General features: G+C 50.3%; 3 protein-coding genes across 3 annotated transcripts; 1 reads left to right on the top strand and 2 right to left on the bottom strand.

The window, feature by feature from the left end:
- CTAM01_06359 (SKT5) lies at positions 1 to 2,911 on the top strand (the record flags this gene model as incomplete). Its single annotated transcript, XM_060522386.1, has 3 exons — positions 1 to 463; positions 513 to 2,726; positions 2,778 to 2,911. 3 exons carry the CDS (start codon positions 1 to 3, stop codon positions 2,909 to 2,911), a joined length of 2,811 nt encoding a protein of 936 aa, XP_060383114.1.
- A 1,997-nt stretch (positions 2,912 to 4,908) lies between these two features.
- CTAM01_06358 (uncharacterized protein) lies at positions 4,909 to 5,961 on the bottom strand (the record flags this gene model as incomplete). The annotated part of the gene is made up of 2 exons (XM_060522385.1): positions 4,909 to 5,660; positions 5,727 to 5,961. The coding sequence occupies 2 exons, from the start codon at positions 5,959 to 5,961 to the stop codon at positions 4,909 to 4,911; spliced, it is 987 nt and encodes a 328-aa protein (XP_060383113.1).
- An 8,114-nt stretch (positions 5,962 to 14,075) lies between these two features.
- On the bottom strand, positions 14,076 to 14,603 carry CTAM01_06357 (uncharacterized protein; the record flags this gene model as incomplete). Its single annotated transcript, XM_060522384.1, has 1 exon — positions 14,076 to 14,603. One exon carries the CDS (start codon positions 14,601 to 14,603, stop codon positions 14,076 to 14,078), a length of 528 nt encoding a protein of 175 aa, XP_060383112.1.
- Between the last annotated feature and the right edge of the window lie 2,732 nt (positions 14,604 to 17,335).

The raw sequence follows: 17,335 nt of genomic DNA, 5'->3' as shown, positions 1-17,335 counted from the left end.
ATGGCAGGATATCCGGGTCAGCGTCCTTATGGCGGTGGCCCTCCCGCGCCTCGTCCTGGACCCGGCCCCGGCCCAGCGCCCGCGCAGCGGGGTCCTCCTCAGCAGTATGACAACTACCAGCAGGACGGATATGGCTACGACTACTATGATGACGGCGGCTACGATCAAAACTATGGCGGTCAATACCAGGACCCAAACTACGGCAGAGGTCCGCCGCCGAATCAAGGCTACCCGCCGCAGGATTACTATGGTGGCGGCCCAGGGCCCAATGGCCCGCCAAGAGGAGGGCGACCGCCTCAAACGGGAAGAGGTGGTCCTATTGCACGTCCTCCGACCGCAGATGGCACTCGCGGCGGATACCCGCCTCGTGGCGGTGGCGGTCCCCCAGGCCGAGGAGGTTTCCCCATGGGCCGGGGTGGCCGTCCCGCTCCGTATGAGCGATCGGCCAATTCAGATCCAGCTGGTGAGTTGCATGCGTGCCATTCGTGCCCTTGTATACTAACCAGTCCTAGCAAACCGTCCTCGAGAACACGCGCCGATCAGTCCTCCTGGCGCCCAGGGATTCAGTGGTGGCGCTTTTCCGTCATTTCCAGGACAAGGCCGTAAGACGGACCTAGATGCTGAAAATGCGATTCTGAACAAGATGGCCGGAATCGACATCTCATCCCAACCTGTCCAGCAGCGGCCTCCTGGTGGACCTCCGAATGGCAGAGCGCCGCCACCCCGTGGCTACTCTGACCCGCGGCGTGGTCCTGAGCCAGGTTACGGACAAGACTTCCGAGGAGATAGCTACGGCCAGCAAGGCCCTCCGAGGGACGACTTCGGTCCGCCTTCTAGAAGCATGACCATGCCGATTAACGACCAAGCGCAAAGGCGCGGACCTCCGCCACGCCAGGACACATATGGTGGCCCAGGGGGACCGCCACGTGGTGGTGTTCCCCCTCGGCCTTCAACAGCGCAAGGAAATCGGCCCCCACCGCAGCGCATGTATCCCCCAAACCCGATGCCTCCGCCGCCGCAGCAACAGCAGCAGCAACTGCCTCCGCCTCAAAATGCAGGGTATGGGGGTCATGGAGAGTTCGGAGGCGATCAGGACGGATACCGAGATACTAGAGCGTCGTTCGGCGACGTCTACGACGCCTATTACCAACCTTCTCGCATGAGTATTCAAAGCGCCCACAGTCATGGGCATCACGATGCTCCCGACTACAATGGGGCACCATCGCATGCTCCTCGTGGTTCTTTCGAACAGCACATGCGCCCAGGCATTGCCGAACACACGCAGCCGGGCGCTAAGCGCGTTCCGGAGATGAGTCGGACCAAATCGCAGCCAGATCTCCGACAGTCGCAGCAGGCTGTGTTTGAGATGGCCGGCGACGCTCCTCCGATGCCGCCAATGGGCAACGGCTACCAGGACGTGTATAACCAACCCAACGGCTGGGACCAACCACAGAACCCGCAGATGGGGCGTCCTGGCTTGCCCCAAGGCCCTTCTCCTAATCGAGGCCCCGATTCTCTGCCATCTCATCCGGCCCCCGTCCGACCTGGCCACATGCCGAATTCCATGGTCAACATGAATGACAAGCCCGCGCCTGTTCGCAACTACGCCGGCGCTCCTGGCGTAAACGTGCCGACACCTCCTGCCGGTCCTGGCGGCGCACCTCCGCCTCAGCAGCAAATGCTCCCTCAGCAACCTAGCAAGGCTTCGCTTCAAGAAACAACACCCGTTACCCAGGAAGAGCTAGAGCGTCTACGCCAGGTTGTCAAGTCAACACCGAATGATCAAGAGACTGCCATGAGACTGGCGAAGCGACTGGTGGAGGCGGCCGATGTTCTGGCCCCGAATCTTGCCGATCCGAAGATGAAGACCCGTGCCCGGGAGAGATATCTTGCCGACGCAAACAAGATCCTCAAGAAGCTGTCGAGCGCGCAAAACTCTGAGGCAATGTTCTTCTATGCCGACTGCCTAGGCCGTGGCTTGTTTGGACTTGAGCCTGATAACAAGGAGGCTTTCACATTGTACCAGTCGGCTGCTAAGCTCGGACATGCGGCTGCGGCGTACAGGACGGCAGTCTGCTGTGAGATTGGCCACGAAGAAGGTGGCGGCACAAGAAAGGATCCCCTCAAGGCGATCCAATGGTATAAGAGAGCTGCCACGCTCGGCGATACGCCAGCCATGTACAAGGTTGGCATGATCTTGCTCAAGGGGCTTCTTGGCCAGCCAAAGAACCCTCGTGAAGCTGTAGGGTGGCTCAAGAGAGCTGCGGAAAGAGCTGACGCGGAGAATCCTCACGCATTGCATGAATTGGGTCTGCTCTACGAATCTGCAGCCCCCAATGATGCCATTATCAAGGACGAAGCTTATGCCTTCCAGTTGTTCCGAGAGGCGGCTGACCTCGGCTACAAATTTTCACAATATCGTCTCGGTTGCGCCTTCGAGTATGGTCTGATGGGCTGCCCCGTTGACCCCCGCCAGTCCATTATGTGGTACTCCCGCGCAGCTCAGCAAGGCGAGCACCAGTCTGAGCTGTCACTCAGTGGATGGTACCTTACTGGCACCGATAATGTCTTGCAGCAGAGCGATACCGAGGCTTACCTGTGGGCGCGCAAGGCTGCCACGGCCGGTCTGGCCAAGGCTGAGTACGCGATGGGTTACTTTACCGAGGTGGGCATTGGTGTGCCAGCCAACATGGAGGATGCAAAGCGATGGTACTGGAGAGCAGCTGGTAAGTTGCGATTGCTTGTGTGTTTGCGATGTATGCTGACCCATTTTACAGCCCAAGATTTCCCCAAGGCACGTGAACGGCTCGAAGACCTTAAGCGCGCCGGCAAGAACGGACCCCGGCAGCGCGAGCGTATTTCTCGCAGCAAGATCGGCAAGCAACAAGAGGGCGAGTGCTCCGTCATGTAGGCGGCAAGGCATGACCCAATACAACAACTTGATGTAACACGAGCGGTCCGGGCTGGGTTCCTGTGTCGACCGCAACGACGACCACGAACAGAGGATGAAGAGACGACGACGAGGTACAACTCTGTGTACTTGTACGGCATCAACCGACAACAGGATGTTTGATCTATACGGAACAGGAAAGAAAAGGCTCACGAAAGAAGGAAGAGAATAGGGGAAAGCCACAACAGGCGTTCTGGACAAATGGTAGTCTAATTTCCTCCATTGGATGGGAGGCTCCTTTGTTTGATAGGGAGGTCACTCATATTCTCCTTCTTCCCCATACAGGTCCATGGAATGAGAATGGCTCTGATGAGGGGCTGGATTTCAAGCGTTCATGTCAATATCTCATCTGAGGGCAGGTTGACATGGCTCATACAGCCAAATTTGGCGTTTAGCATATATAATTATCCATCAACGTCTTTTTTGATGCTCTATTGCTTTCTAACACTTGGTTTATTTCCTAACTTGAGGTTACTACAGGAAGCTTGAGACTTAATCAATGTTACCTTGCTTGCGTACGAGGTACTTGGCGAGTGAAATCAGTTCCCTCTTCCCTACCGATTTCCCCTAACAAAACTATTCGATTATAATGACATTAGATTTGCTTGATTCTCCATAGGCGATTTGCATCTCACTTCGGAGCCGTAGAAAAGGGGGGGAGGGTAGAGTGGCTGTAGCTGCGACTGCCAACAGGTGAGTCTCGTTCGGTTTCGGTCTCGGGTCGTGTTTGTGCAGTGAGGCTGAGGTTCTCGAAAACCCGGGGTTACGATGGTTTGTGTGGGACGATGAGGGTTCCTTGGCTGTATTACTTGCTAATTTTAGTTCGAGGTAGTCCGAGCGAGGCAGAATGGTCCTTTCTACTAAGGTCAAGTAGGTTGGTGGGTAAGATAGGCGGCGAGGAATGTTTCTTTGGCGGGGAGTTTCGTGCGGCCCGGGACGAATTTTGGGGGACGACAGTCCGGAGGTTGCGGCGCCGGGCCGGAGGACCTGTCGGCTTGGAGGATGCGGATGATTCCGGGGGGGGGGGGGGGGGGGGGGGTTGGGGGGGGGGGGGGGTGGGGGTGGGGGGGGGGGGGGGGGGGTGTGGGGGGGGGGGGGGGGGGGGGGGGGGGGGGGGGGGGGGGGGGGGGGGGGGGGGGGGGGGGGGGGGGGGGGGGGGGGGGGGGGGGGGGAGCATATGGTCTGGATGTGTAGGAGATTCGCATCCTGATAGTGGCACGAATAACCTTCCTTAGTAGGTCGCGATTTATTCGCTACGAATTTGATGTGTAAGCCTCACCGCGTATCCATGCATGAGCCGCCGTGTCCTACCTAGTAGGTACCCTCCCTATCTTACCTGAACTTCATGTACGAGATCCCGTCTTCTCTAGACGAGATTGATGAATCAGGGGAAGGAAGGAATGCCCTCGAGGTACCTGCCCCCCTTCCTTCCATCTGAATGTACGGGAAGGGTATATGGCCCCCCTCAATCCCATTCCTGTCACCAGCCAGCAGGCGCCTCCCTTTGGGAGGTCAGGTCAAAACTGGCTGGGTGGTGGAGTGGTTGAAGTCCACGAACAGCTTAATCGGTGAAGGCTTAGAGGTCCCGTGTTCGAGTCCCAGCATGTGCGCCAGAGATGTAGCCCCCGTTCGCCACCGGGGGGGTGAACTCTTTTGCCTTTTTGGATCTTGGTTTCGCGGTAGATGTACATCGTGGATACTGGTTAGGAATGCAAAGCTTTCCATGCAGTGCGATGTTGAATTTCTCCTCGTTCAATCTTGCTCCTTTCTACTATTGCTTCAGCCTTTCTCTCACGGCACCTCTTCCGCCTGAGTATCAACATCGAACGAGAGGTAACCTCTAGAGAGGATTAGTGGAGGAGCGGAAAAACCATGCGGGATTTTGAGTATTTGAATTATATAAGTGCAGATTCATTCGTCTTCCAAGTAAACTTCTAAATTTCTCGTGTCTCTCCAAGCTAAACTAGCAATATGAATATGCTCACCGTAGCAGCAACCAACAACGGCCCCCAACTCGAAGAAACCGAGCCAAATGCGCTGCTCGTCGCAACCTGAGTCGAATTCACCCTCATACAGTGAATATTCGGCCTCGCCAACTTGATATTCCACCGCTCCTCCCCAACCCACGTATTGAAAATCAGAATCTGCACGCGGTTCGAGGCATTCAGATACGCTTCCCTCGCATCCCCGCCATCAACCAACCCGCTCCCGAACCCCATAATCTCACTCCCACTTGCGACCGGCGACGTGCTCTCCCCCGTCGTTGGGGTGGAATTACTCGTTACGTTGGGGTTGAGGTTACTCGTCCTAGCTCCATAAATCACGGCACCATACCCGAACGTGGTATTACACTCCGGGATAGTCTTCCACGAGGGCATTCTTCCGTCGCAGCTATCTCGGGTGAGGGATTTATCGGAGGCGTGGAGGGCTTCGAGACATGCTTCGCCTAGGACGGGTTCGCAGTCCGTGCTGTTGCCATTCTCCTCGGTCCAGAGGTTGGTGACGTTGGGAGAGAACTCGACGTCTAGAGACGTTACGCAAAAGGGAGAATCAGAGCCGCGGAGACCGCTGGATGAAAGGTTTCCTCCGAGGGGCCAGGATAGGGAGTATGAGGTGGCGATGTAGTGCGGTTCGGTGATGTTTCGGCCTAGGTTTGCCTCTGTGGTGTTTTGGGTGAGGTGGGGAAGACTGAAGTCGGATATGTTTACGCCTGGTGGTGAGATGTAAGTCTACACAAGTACTTTTCAGTGTCGGGAAGAGGGAGTTAGAATCGTACGCCATGTCCATTCGTCTTGTCCGAGCAGCCGAGCGTTGCCTGAGAAGACCTCAAAGGGGCGGAACGATATTTGACGCGTGGCGTTGGGCTCTGCTATTGCCTGTTGGAGAATCTCGATGGATTGGTTATCGAAGACCGTGGGCGGTGAGGCTCCGAATGTTTGAGCGCGGTCGTTCCAATTGCTAAAGGGCGCAGAACCGCGTGAGAATAAAAGGCCTACGATGGGGAGTTTCATTCTGGACAGATGGTTTCTATTGATTATGATGAAGTTGAGATAGAGTACAAGAAAAGACCTGGAGATGTGTTGTAGCCCGTGGAATCATCATGTGCAATTTTGCCTTAATCTTTTATTTAGAGACCTAAAGATTTCGAGATCTAGATAGAGGAGGCTCTCGAGGAAACGTTTTTCGCCCCGGGCGGAGCAGATCTTGCCGATCTTGTCAGCCCTACGCCCGGTAGATATCTGGGGTATGCGATACCATTACGTGCGCCCAGACACTATGTGATACTTGAGATATCACTTCTAGTCGTGGTGTGAATTTACATGTATGGATGACTGGCCAGTCGTAGTGGGAGGGAAATGGCTGCTTGGCATTGGCAGACGTCAAAATGCTAAGACAGAGGCAACCTCCAGAGCCGAACGCCACACCGAATCGTTCGAACTGACAGTAATCCGATTGAGACCGCGTCCAGTCAGGCCCCAATTACCTTGACATAATATCTGAAAGGGTTTCCTCTGACGACCCTGACAGCCTAGACTGCAAGGCAAATCAATCAGCTGTGATCGAGGAGTGATATGAAGAGAACCTATACCCCCGAAAATGGGTGACGCGTGAACTTGCCGACGGCTCTCTTCTGATGATTGAGGGGGAAAATCTGTTCATGTACGTACGAGTACCATTCAGTTGTATCTAGCACCCAAGTGAAACGATGAGCAAGGAAATGGTCATTCGGGACATCGTCCATAAGGAGTCGAAAATGTAGTCAGTGTAGCATTAGCCTGCTGTGTCCAGACGCTGGCATTCATGAGTAGATATATAGAATTATTCATTGCAGCTTCAGTCCTTCAGTTACCAGTCTTTCTGGCCCTTCATTGGCGCCCGACTCACTCCTTCTGCCCGTATCCAATAAAAGACCTCAAATCGATGAGTGAAGACGATATGAGTCACGTCAAGGATACAAAGATTGCAACTCAATGCCAGATGCGACGCGGTGGAAGGATAAGAGAATCTATAGGTTGTAGGAAAGCTCAATGCCAGATCTGTAATCTTTCCACCGCGTAGATAGATGCCTTCCCGGGCCCAACTCTTCTTTGGCAAAGCCTACCACCAGAGCAGTCAGTATCAGTCCATTAGAGATCAAGACCTCAAATTAACTCATCGATAGATGACCTCACGACTCTGGTGATCCTGTTTCGAGTATGGATACTCATCTTCTTCGTCCCGTACCATTCGGAAGTTCCCCCCACGCAGGTTCAAATCTAGAACTCGACCGACCTCGGTACGGCCGGCGTGTCATCCGATAGTTCGCAACACAGGGTAGCAACCGGCAAGATGGCCCCCGGAGCCCGAAGGGGGGATCGTCCCGTGCCTTGCGTAAGGGTCAGGGCCAGGGCTAAAAGGGAGAAAGAGAACCTCTTTTTCGGGGAGGGAGTGGGTCACAGGGTTGGGCTGGAAATTGAAAAGTCCTTATCCATGAATCCCAGCCCAGCGAACTACGTGTAACGGTCGAATTCGTTTTGCTTTTCCGTATTGCCGGGGCAGATCTTGGTAAAATTCTCGCCGATTACGGTCGACGGATGGGCTGGTCATCGAAAACTACGGACGAACTATGTGATTCTGACGTGAACGACCCATTTCGATATCGATAATTCTCCGGCATCATCGGCCGGGTAAGAGGGAGTTGCAGAGCCGGATGGACATGAGTGAAGGGGCGACGAGCCGGGGAGAAGCGGGAACTTGGAAGTGAAGGGGTCAGAAAAGTTTAAAAGATTGGATGAGTCTTGGTATCTCGGAAGAAGCAACGAGAGGGCCTGTTTGTCGAGGGCAGGGCGAGACAAGTTAAGGCGCTGAAGGAAGGAAGAAAGAAAAGGGTATTATTCAGGCAAAAAGGTCGGAGATGGGTCGACCGTGATGAAGATGGCGGGTTGCAGGGAACGAGTCTCTCTCTTCTCGAGTTCTTTTGAAGAGATTGCGGAACGTCTCACTTGAAACTTTCCAATCTCAGACGTTTCGATTTATTCCTTGTCTCTTAACTCTCGCCTCTTTCCCTTTCTGCCTCTTGTCATTTCTGCATTCGGTATTCTGCATTCCAAAGGAAGGGGGGGAAAAGTGGGAAAGCATTTGATCCGCGGCTTCCACGAACCGGCGATGCCGCGATGCATGGCCGAGATTACGGATACTGGGTAGAGAGACATTTCCAGTTCGTGGTGTACAGAGTATTGTGCGCTGGCAGAATTCTGGGAATCATATCCTTCGAATCATCGTCACACGTGGTTGTTGCTTTTCTGGAAACTTTCTGGATGGGGAGGGGTTACACCCTCGACGGGGTTAGCAAGGCTGGGTTGCGTTTTCGTTGCTTATTCTTGCCAGACTAGGTACCAAACTAATACCGCTCACACGACCCTGTCACCTTCAACTCCTTTTCGGAGGCAGGCAGACACATTCTAAGATGCTAGGGACGTGGTGACTTGGATGTGCGTGGTGTAGGACTCGGCAGAACGTTCTTCGAGGAGAGGAAGAAAAACCTCATGCTCTGAGATCCACAACAGATAGAGAGAGGCCGCGCGCGTGAGAGAAAAGGTCTTTGGGTACAACGGCGGAGACAGAACGGTTCTATTGCATTGATGGAGGTCTTCCTGCCATCCGATGTTTCGTGGCCCTGTCTGTGTTGGATCACCTGTTCATCCCACAATGGCAAAGCCCCCCTGCACTGAGATGTCTTGTCTCCCTCTGTCATTGTCTCGAGTCTCAAGTCTCTCTTTGCCTTGCTGCCAGACCGGTGATAGACGCGCCCACATACAGACCACATGACGAGCATGCGGCACAGCAGCACATGGATTACACGAGACAGAAATGCACTGTGAGATATGCACGGGCGATCAACGACGCGAGGGTACGCACAACGGCGCGACGACAAGGCATTGGGGCATGCGACCTTATACTTCTTTCCCCCTCCACCTCGGACGTCCACAAAGTCGGCGTCGATTTGTGATCTCACAACCGAATGGGATTGAGACGGTGGGTGAGGATGGTGGCTGCTGACTTTCCATCGTTCGTCTGCGTGGGCTTTTATGCGGGATGCTTATGCTGCAGAAGGGGGAGTGGCAGAAATTTGACGGATCATCTAATGCAAGCCCATCCAGCCACATCACTGTGTACGATGCAGCGAGCCTCCGGTTTAAGAAATGTTACCGCCATCGAGATCGGTAGAATATCACATATGCCGCCGTACACGACTCGATGACTCCCCTCCACCACGGCTCGATTCCAGACGGAGGGAACAGCAACAGAGAGATCTCGCGATCTCACGATCGATATGGTCAAATGTCCGACCACGCTTTGTTCCAGTCGGCATCAAATTTCTCCGAGCCAATGAAGACGGAGGGTGACAGCACATCGCGGAGCCGAAGTGGACGGAGTATCCAGAAAGGAAGCCCAAGGGGGGGACGTGGTGGGCAGATGAAGATCCCAAGATCGTGGCATGCGAGCGCAAGGCCATCCGAAGGAGGGGGGGTCCCGAGGACAGCGGCGCCAACAAAACAACGCACAGATGTTGCGAAAATGATGTGTCTTTTTGGGGACAATGTTCATGATCCTTGCTGTTGAGCAGGGATATGTGCTCATGAAGGGATGGGTAGCAGGGGTGAGTGATGGTAGGACGGCGTTCCATATCCTTGAGATAATTGCTTTTTCTTGCATTTTTCTTTAACCAGAGTTTTTCTGCTTGTCTTTGGAGGGAAGAAGAATTGAGAGAGATTCGGTCTCGGATTTTGGGGGCCTGGTGTACTGGCTCAAGGTGACTGATACATGAAATCGGTTACGATGGCCTGAAGCAGTTCAAGATCATCTCTGGTTGATCGATCATGTCGCTATCCGAGACTCAAGCACCGGGGGTAACTAGGAGACTGTGACGTCTCTTGAGGCAAGGAGGCGGTTGGGCTGAGGCTCAACTAGAGGCGTTTAGAAGGCGTTCAGGGAGCCCAAATATTAAACATGGCGATTTCAGATCCAGATTCACCATGTATGGAAAAGGTTTGACAGGACGGAAGCTCCCGTTAGACGGCGTCCGATCTAAAGTGCTTGGTAGTCTACCAGGGCAGTAGGGGGAAATGAAGTGGAACGGGGGCGGCCAGATTTGATATCGAAAAGAAAGGAAACGAAAGGAAGCTATGAACGGGAGGACGGTAAGCTCCGGGATAGAAGCCATGTACCTATTTGACTTCTCTGATGACGTCCCGAGCAGTTTCGATCGAGTCAGTAATGGAATTTTGTTTTCGATAGTATCCGCTGGATCGATGCGCGGGTACGTCCGTAGATGAACGGCTTCTGACGTGGCTGGCTGGCGGGCAAACGTGAACCCAAAAAATGTCTCTATCCACGTGCCAACCTGCATCTGAAGATCGGCAATACACCATGTCATTGCCACGCACAGTTTTCAGTTGTGAATCAGACTGGGAGGCGAACCAGGAGGATATGAGGAACGACTGGGATGAAGGGTGCCGGGAGACGTTGAAGGCGTGGCACGCCAAGTCCTTGGTCGAACGAGAATCGCATGGTAGATACCGCGCGAGGGACCAAGAGGTTGGGCAGGACGTTGATGCAGTTCCGAATCGAGTGTTTGAAGCATGGTATGCCGTGATAGGTGGACGGCATAGTGACATACTGCTTGGAATCATTATTACTGAATCGGGATGATCAGATGGTGCCGTCAAGGATAAGAGATCTGGAGATCTGAGCGAAGTAATGTTTCCTTCTTTTACTGTCTCGTACAGCCGTACCTACTTTTGATGCGAGAGTTTTGGACCGTCAAAAGTCTATCATACTTACTCGTGTAGGCGCCACGATTCTGTGTTCGACGGCGCGCATACGTGGCTTACACTACCTACGTATTCGGGAGATGGATGGTGGTCAGGTTCAGAGATGGGGATCTGCCGCAGGGGAGAGACGAAAAGTACAGGGACATGGGGGAGAATCTGTTCGGGGAATGAGGGGTCCCCGGTTCCGCGGCCGGGATTCCACCCATGGCTTGTCTTGGCTCATCTTGAAGTCTCTTCGCCTCTTGTTACTTACATCCCTTGTCTCTCCCATGCGGGACATGTTACTGTAGAAACTCACGCCGTTCGAACTTGCGTTAGCCCGTGCTAACCCTGCTAGTATTCCGTACCTAGCCCTTTTAGGAGGTTAATTCTCGTGATTATTTAGCAACGCTATACTTAATATAAAAAGCGGTAAAGGGTTATTTTTTTATTTTCTACTCCTTCTTAATTACCTATTTACTACTACTTACTACTTACTACTTACTACTTACTATTACTTACTAACCGTACCTCTACCTACTACCTACTACCCCCATCCTTTTATAAATTATATTACTAAATCTACTACTAATTATACTATTAATTATACTTCTACTATAAACCTCATAATACCCTCATAACAGGCCCTTGCTAAAAAGAGCTCGAATATTATAAAAAAGCTAGAGCTAATTATACCTCTAGTAGCTAAGTACTACGGGCTAGCTCCTACCCCTATTAAAAACCGGAAATATATATTACGAAGTAGCCTAGTTAAGTACCGCTATTACTACTATACCTACTAAACTAAAATCGACCTTTTAATATTTATAAAATATTACTACGTAAAAAAGCTTAATAAAAAAGTAATTAACTTACCGAGGCTATACTAAGGTAAAACTAAACTCTTAAGAATCTATAAACGTCCTATATATTAAGAAGCTATAGATTAGTTTAAAATCCCTCAAAATACGGTTATTGCTTAATATTAAAACTATAATTCTATTATTAATTAATCCTCTAACTACGCTTACTACTTATAATAGCCTAAGCTTAAAATAGCTCTCTATACTTCTTTTTGCTAATAGTATAATAAAGAGAAGCTCGTTATTACTAATTAGTTTAAAAAAAACGCTAAGTAAATTTTTACTTAGTAAAATCTAAGTAGTAAATATATCTTTACTTTCTTTCTTAATTAGTTCTATAACTTCTAAAATTGTATAAGGATTACCTAACGTTAACTTACTAAATAAGTATTAAAACTACTTACAAAATATTATAAAGTTATTAATAACTTTTTTTCTTTTATCTAACGAGTTAACTAAATAGGCCTAGCTAAAATAAAGCGGTTAAACCTCGGAGATTTACTTAGGAATCTAACTTATTAATTTCCTAACTCGTAGATTCTTAACCTTAATAAAACCCCAATTCTATTTAAATACCTCGATAGCTATATGTATAATAATATTAAGGCTAAGACTATAGCTAGTAAGAGTAACCGTAATAGCTAGAGTAAGCGGTAGGTTATACTTATACTCTATATATTTATTAATAATATATAGCGGATTAAACTAAAGATTATTTTCTATAATAAGCCCGTAAAGGAAAGAGGTTAATTATAAAAAAAAGAGGGCTAATTATATACTAAAAGAGTAATAATTAAGTTTAACAAAATTACTTATAATAATAAGTACTTATTTAAATAATAAATTAAAAAAGAATTAATAGCGCTAACTAAGAGTAATAAATACCTTCTAATTATAAACGTTACTACTTTTTATAAAATAAATTCTATCCTTACGTAATTATGTTAATATAATATTACGCCCTACCTTATTTTACTAAGAACTACTTCCCTCCTCTAACCTCTTAATACTATAGTTAATAAGCCCTTTAAATAGTAGCTTTTAAAAATAACTAACGCTTACGTACTTAATAAAAAAAAAAAAGTAGTTAGTTAGCAAAAAGAGTTTAAATAAGAGACTAATATAAAAAAGATAATAATTACCTAAATAGTTACTATAATAGCTACGTAATTAGCTAATAAAAAAGGCCTAATAATTAACTAGGCCTTCTTATAGTATAGAATATCTATTTAGCCTAACGGTAGCTAGGTTAATAAAATCCGGATTAAAAACGTATTAGCCGAGGCTATTAATTATACTAAGTAAGAATTATATAATATAAAAACCTATATTAAATAAAAGACGCTATAAAAAGAGATCTTAAATTACGCTATTTAAAATAATAAACTAAAGTACATTTTTATAATAGAGGACGTCCGTAATAATATCAATAAGTAATATATCGACTTAATAATCTAACTACTTAGTAATTAGGTTATTAAAGGCTAGGGGCTACTTATATACGTTTTCTAATTAACCCTTTTACCTATTTTTACTAATTCAATATAAAAAGCCTAAATTCGTTAAGTTTACTAAAATAATTATTAAATTAAATTAATTATAAGTCTAGCCTCGATAGCAAGCTCTTATTAATCTAATTACCTAAAATATTAGCTTATACTAAAATTACGTAGTAGCCGTATTTACCCAAATTAGGCAGTATTACGGTTCTACTAAACCGCTAGTAGGGTTAGCACGGGCTAACGCAAGTTCGAACAGCGTAAGTTTCTATAGTACTCGGGGGTATAACCATTAGTATGCGAGCCCGGGGCGGGCGCGCGGGAAGACTGTATCGTGGGGGACCGTCATTTGGTTATAACTCTACAAACAAAAGTCTTGGATCTGACAAGAAAGGTGTGGATGGTACGGAGAGACGAGGGCTATAACGCGGGTGTTGACGATGTTTGCTCTCCCGGGTCCATGGACGGAGACACAGCTGAAAATAGTCGAAGCAGGACGGGTTGGACGTGTACACCTACATATCTATAACATCACCCACGTTTGCAATTACTCTACCTGCCTACCTAAGCTGATACTACGGCTACCTACTTGGTTATTGAAGCAAACATACCGACTCGTCTCGTTGCAGACCTTTCGCCCGTTCACCATGCAACTACCCCCAATCACCCGTTCAGTTCCCTCCCCCTGGTCCAACGACACCACCTTCCCGGAATCCCTCAAAGGTGAGAAATGATATCACAAACGATGATTAAAAACCTTGTAAGTCCCAAAGCCTCACGCACTAGCCGAGGGAATAAAGCACTTTCCACCCAAAGAAACGAATAAGCGAGCCCCTCGGTTCCAGCCCTGTTAACCGCTTCCCCCTTGTTTCTTGCCCACCACGCAGTCCGTCCATTATGATCCCATGGCAAGCGCCAATGCCATATCCTAAAAGGCCTTCACCGCAAGTGAACTTCCGTGCCCACATATTCAAGCGCAAGATGAAGCCCGTCGCCGCAACCCGCCGGGCCAATGCGGCTTCACGCAGCCCTCGCAGCCAGGACTCAGCACATCCGGCTCCTTGCCCTCGAACAACTCGGGCTTGTACACATACCACTCGCGGTACGACTTCCACTCCTCGAGAAACTCGACCCAGTACGCGAGCTGCTCGACGAGCCAGCTATCGCGGAGTCGGTCGCGGATCCACTCGGCCGTCTCCTCCTTTCTGCCGTTGCCGTTGCCTTGCTGCCCCACTCCCGCTCCCGCTCCCGAACGTCCCGTCGTCCAGGTCCGAAGAAGATCCGGCCGGACGTCGGCGACGCGCTCGGCCGTGTAATAGACAAACTCGGCCCGTTGGCCCCGCGCCGTGAAGTATGGGACGGAACCCCACTCCACGACGGCGCGCTGCTTGGTCAGCTCCACCACGCGCACCGTGCAGCAGGTGCATTTTGCCTGGTTGAGGAAGTCGCGGAGGACCGTCGAGGCCGAGGGCGTGCTGGTGCGCGGGTGGAGCTGCATAGTTGAGGTTGTAGCGCGATGATGGTGTTTCCTGTGGTTTTGGTGTGGCGGGTGAGTACCTGCGTCACGGGGACTTGGCGGGCGAGGCTGCGTTTGACATGTTAGTCTGTGTTGGTCCTGATTTGAAGCTTCCGGGTGGATAGTGTTGGGAGACGGAGAGTGTGTGAGTGTCAGTCCTGTTGTGTGGCCGATACCCGGGGTGGTGGGGTGAAGCGTGAAAAAGGCTAGACGAATAAAAAGTAAAGAGTGAAAAATGAAATAAATGGGAAAAAAAAGAGCTTACGAGGTTTAGCGATCGATCTGTCGTCATCTCAGCTGCGCGGATGTCTAGGATCTGTCGGCAAGTCGCAGTCTCTAGACCTGTTTGTTTTCTGTTTGTATCCACCCCGAGTTGCTTTCTTCGGCTTTCCTTCCTGGTGACCAAGGATCTCTTTGGATACCATCACCGACGGACCAACACGGCACGACTCGACACAAACGGGCTGTTCCGATGCTGATGCTGGCTGCGTACGTACCGGATACGTCCCAAACTTCTTTAAAATTGGCAAGGCTGGCTTGGGCTGCAGAGACGACAGAACGGGAATGGGGTGGAGAGTATGAGCTGAGCTGGAGCTTGTTGTCTTTGATCCTCAGGGCAAGGGAGAGAGAAAGGAACACAAGGCCCGGCCGCCCCTCCAAAAGGTCTCTTGGAGTATTTTTTTTGCCCGCAATAAGATGGATCAACAATTCATTTATAGCAAGGTTTTGCTTCTCCCTCATGTCCCTCCCGTTACCCCAGTTCTGGCTCTGCGTGCCTTGTCCCCCATCATGTCTTACTCTTCTCGGCAAGGCTCGAAGGTCTTATGCAGTTACTATGAGGTCCAGCCAGATATTCAGCCATATATGTCACTGGCAACACTAAGGTAGGTAAGTATGTGTGAGTGACATAGAGAAGGGTGGGTGTATGTGTGTCTGTAACAATCCGTCATAGTATCTCAGCATGAGCGTCATAAGGGGGGTGTGGTCCTTGAAGATTCTGCTCTGCTCTCATGGTTGCACAGAAAGAGGAAAAAAAGAACAGCGATACGTGCAAGGAGAAGCGAAATATGTATGGTATGGTGTCAGTTCGTGCTACCGTGTTGCTGCGAGCGTAGACTAGGTGGTGGGTGTCCCTCACTTCATGCTATCGCTTGCTACGGAATGCTTTCTTTTTCCGCCCCGTCTCTGTGGACACCCCATTTCGAGGAATGTTGACAACCCTGGTCTCCTCGCCGGGGTTGATTACCCGGGCGATCGTCCGCCCCAATCGCGCGGATACCCCATCTCGGGACGTCCGTCACATTTCACTTTTTCGTTTCCGCCGCATGACAGCGCCACCTTTGTGAGAAATCCTCTTCTCTTGGGGGGAACCGAGAGAGAAACATGGTGCCTGAAGCCCAAGTGTGCTAGTATCCGTACCTTACCTACACAGTAGTAGGTGTATCAAACAGCAAGCCTGGCGCAACCCCTCCCCTCCCCCTTCCCCTTCATCTCGCTGCCCAATCTTCGATACCACGCACGTCTCTCGGGGAAATGCCAGACAGGGATTCATGCAGAAGGTGAGATTTTACACTCCCGCCCGCAAACCGCCCATAGCTCTGGCTCATTGGCCTGAGGCTCCGTGCCCAGCGCGGCTCGTTACAGTGTTACTATCGAATCTTTTCCGAGTCCCTCCTTTGACAAAGATCAGAAAAGTACAGAATCCCTCTCCTATTCGCTGGGATTGCCGTCTTCCGAAGGTGGTAGCGCCGGGAGAGATGGACCAACAAGGCTGGTCGCAAGGAAACCATCAAAAAATGAGAAAAAAAAACCATTTGTGATCCCTCCGAGCTCGTGGATCGGATACTTGCTTTTTCTTTCCTTTTTCCAGTCCTTCCTTGCAACAAGGAAATCCGCTGGGCAGAATGGCACTTTGCCCATGCCCCGGTAGGTATTCGTACCTTGCTGACTCGAATCAACTCATTCCACCCGTGTCGTCGGTGACAACCAGGCGTAGTCTGGTCTTGAAAACACAACCTGGGGGCTGCCTGGCCACGGCCGAAAGAAAAAGATGCGGCAAACGGCACGAGGAGAGACAAACGGATCCTAGTCGTGCCAGCAGCTTTCCGCAAGGGCCCTTGGGGAGGGGGGCGAGAGCAATAAGTTACGACTGATTGCTTTTGGAGAAGTTGATGAGGAAGAAGAGAAAGAAGAAGCAGAGGGAAAATAAAGGCTAATTATCCTACTTTTTTCTTTCTTTTGGTTTGAGACAAGGGCAAAAAACATCCACCGTTTCCCTTGATAATTTGGCAGACTCTCATCATCGATACGCAACACAGACAAAATGGATGTGTACATGCGCAATTCCCCATCTTTTTCTTTCCGCAAAAGAAACGATTTCTCGAGGGCCAGGCCCGCGGGTTTGTGCCCATGCCTTCTCATCCAGCTCATACGCCCGCCAAGTGTTCCCAGATAGAGGGTGGGCAGAATATCGAAGGGGGGAGGGGGGTATGTGATCGAGGGATGGGAAGGGTAGGTATTAAGCGGCAACCTTTTTTCTGAGATCCTATACAATCTTTACCCTCGGACCTTTCCCCCTTAAGCCGTATCGATCCCGCTCCTGCAGCCACCTGAGCTTAAGATCTTACATATACCCGCTTGAACCATCACCTCGGGACGTCGTCTGACAGGCTGCTCTCGCTCACCGGTATCTGTCGGCCCTTGCAACTTGCCTT

The sequence above is a fragment of the Colletotrichum tamarilloi genome (genome assembly GCF_030869305.1).
Source record: "Colletotrichum tamarilloi strain Tom-12 chromosome Unknown Scaffold_17.1, whole genome shotgun sequence".
Classification (NCBI taxonomy): domain Eukaryota; kingdom Fungi; phylum Ascomycota; class Sordariomycetes; order Glomerellales; family Glomerellaceae; genus Colletotrichum; species Colletotrichum tamarilloi.
The sequence above is the reverse complement of the archived record's forward strand: the minus strand, read 5'-3'. Positions and strand labels throughout refer to the sequence as shown.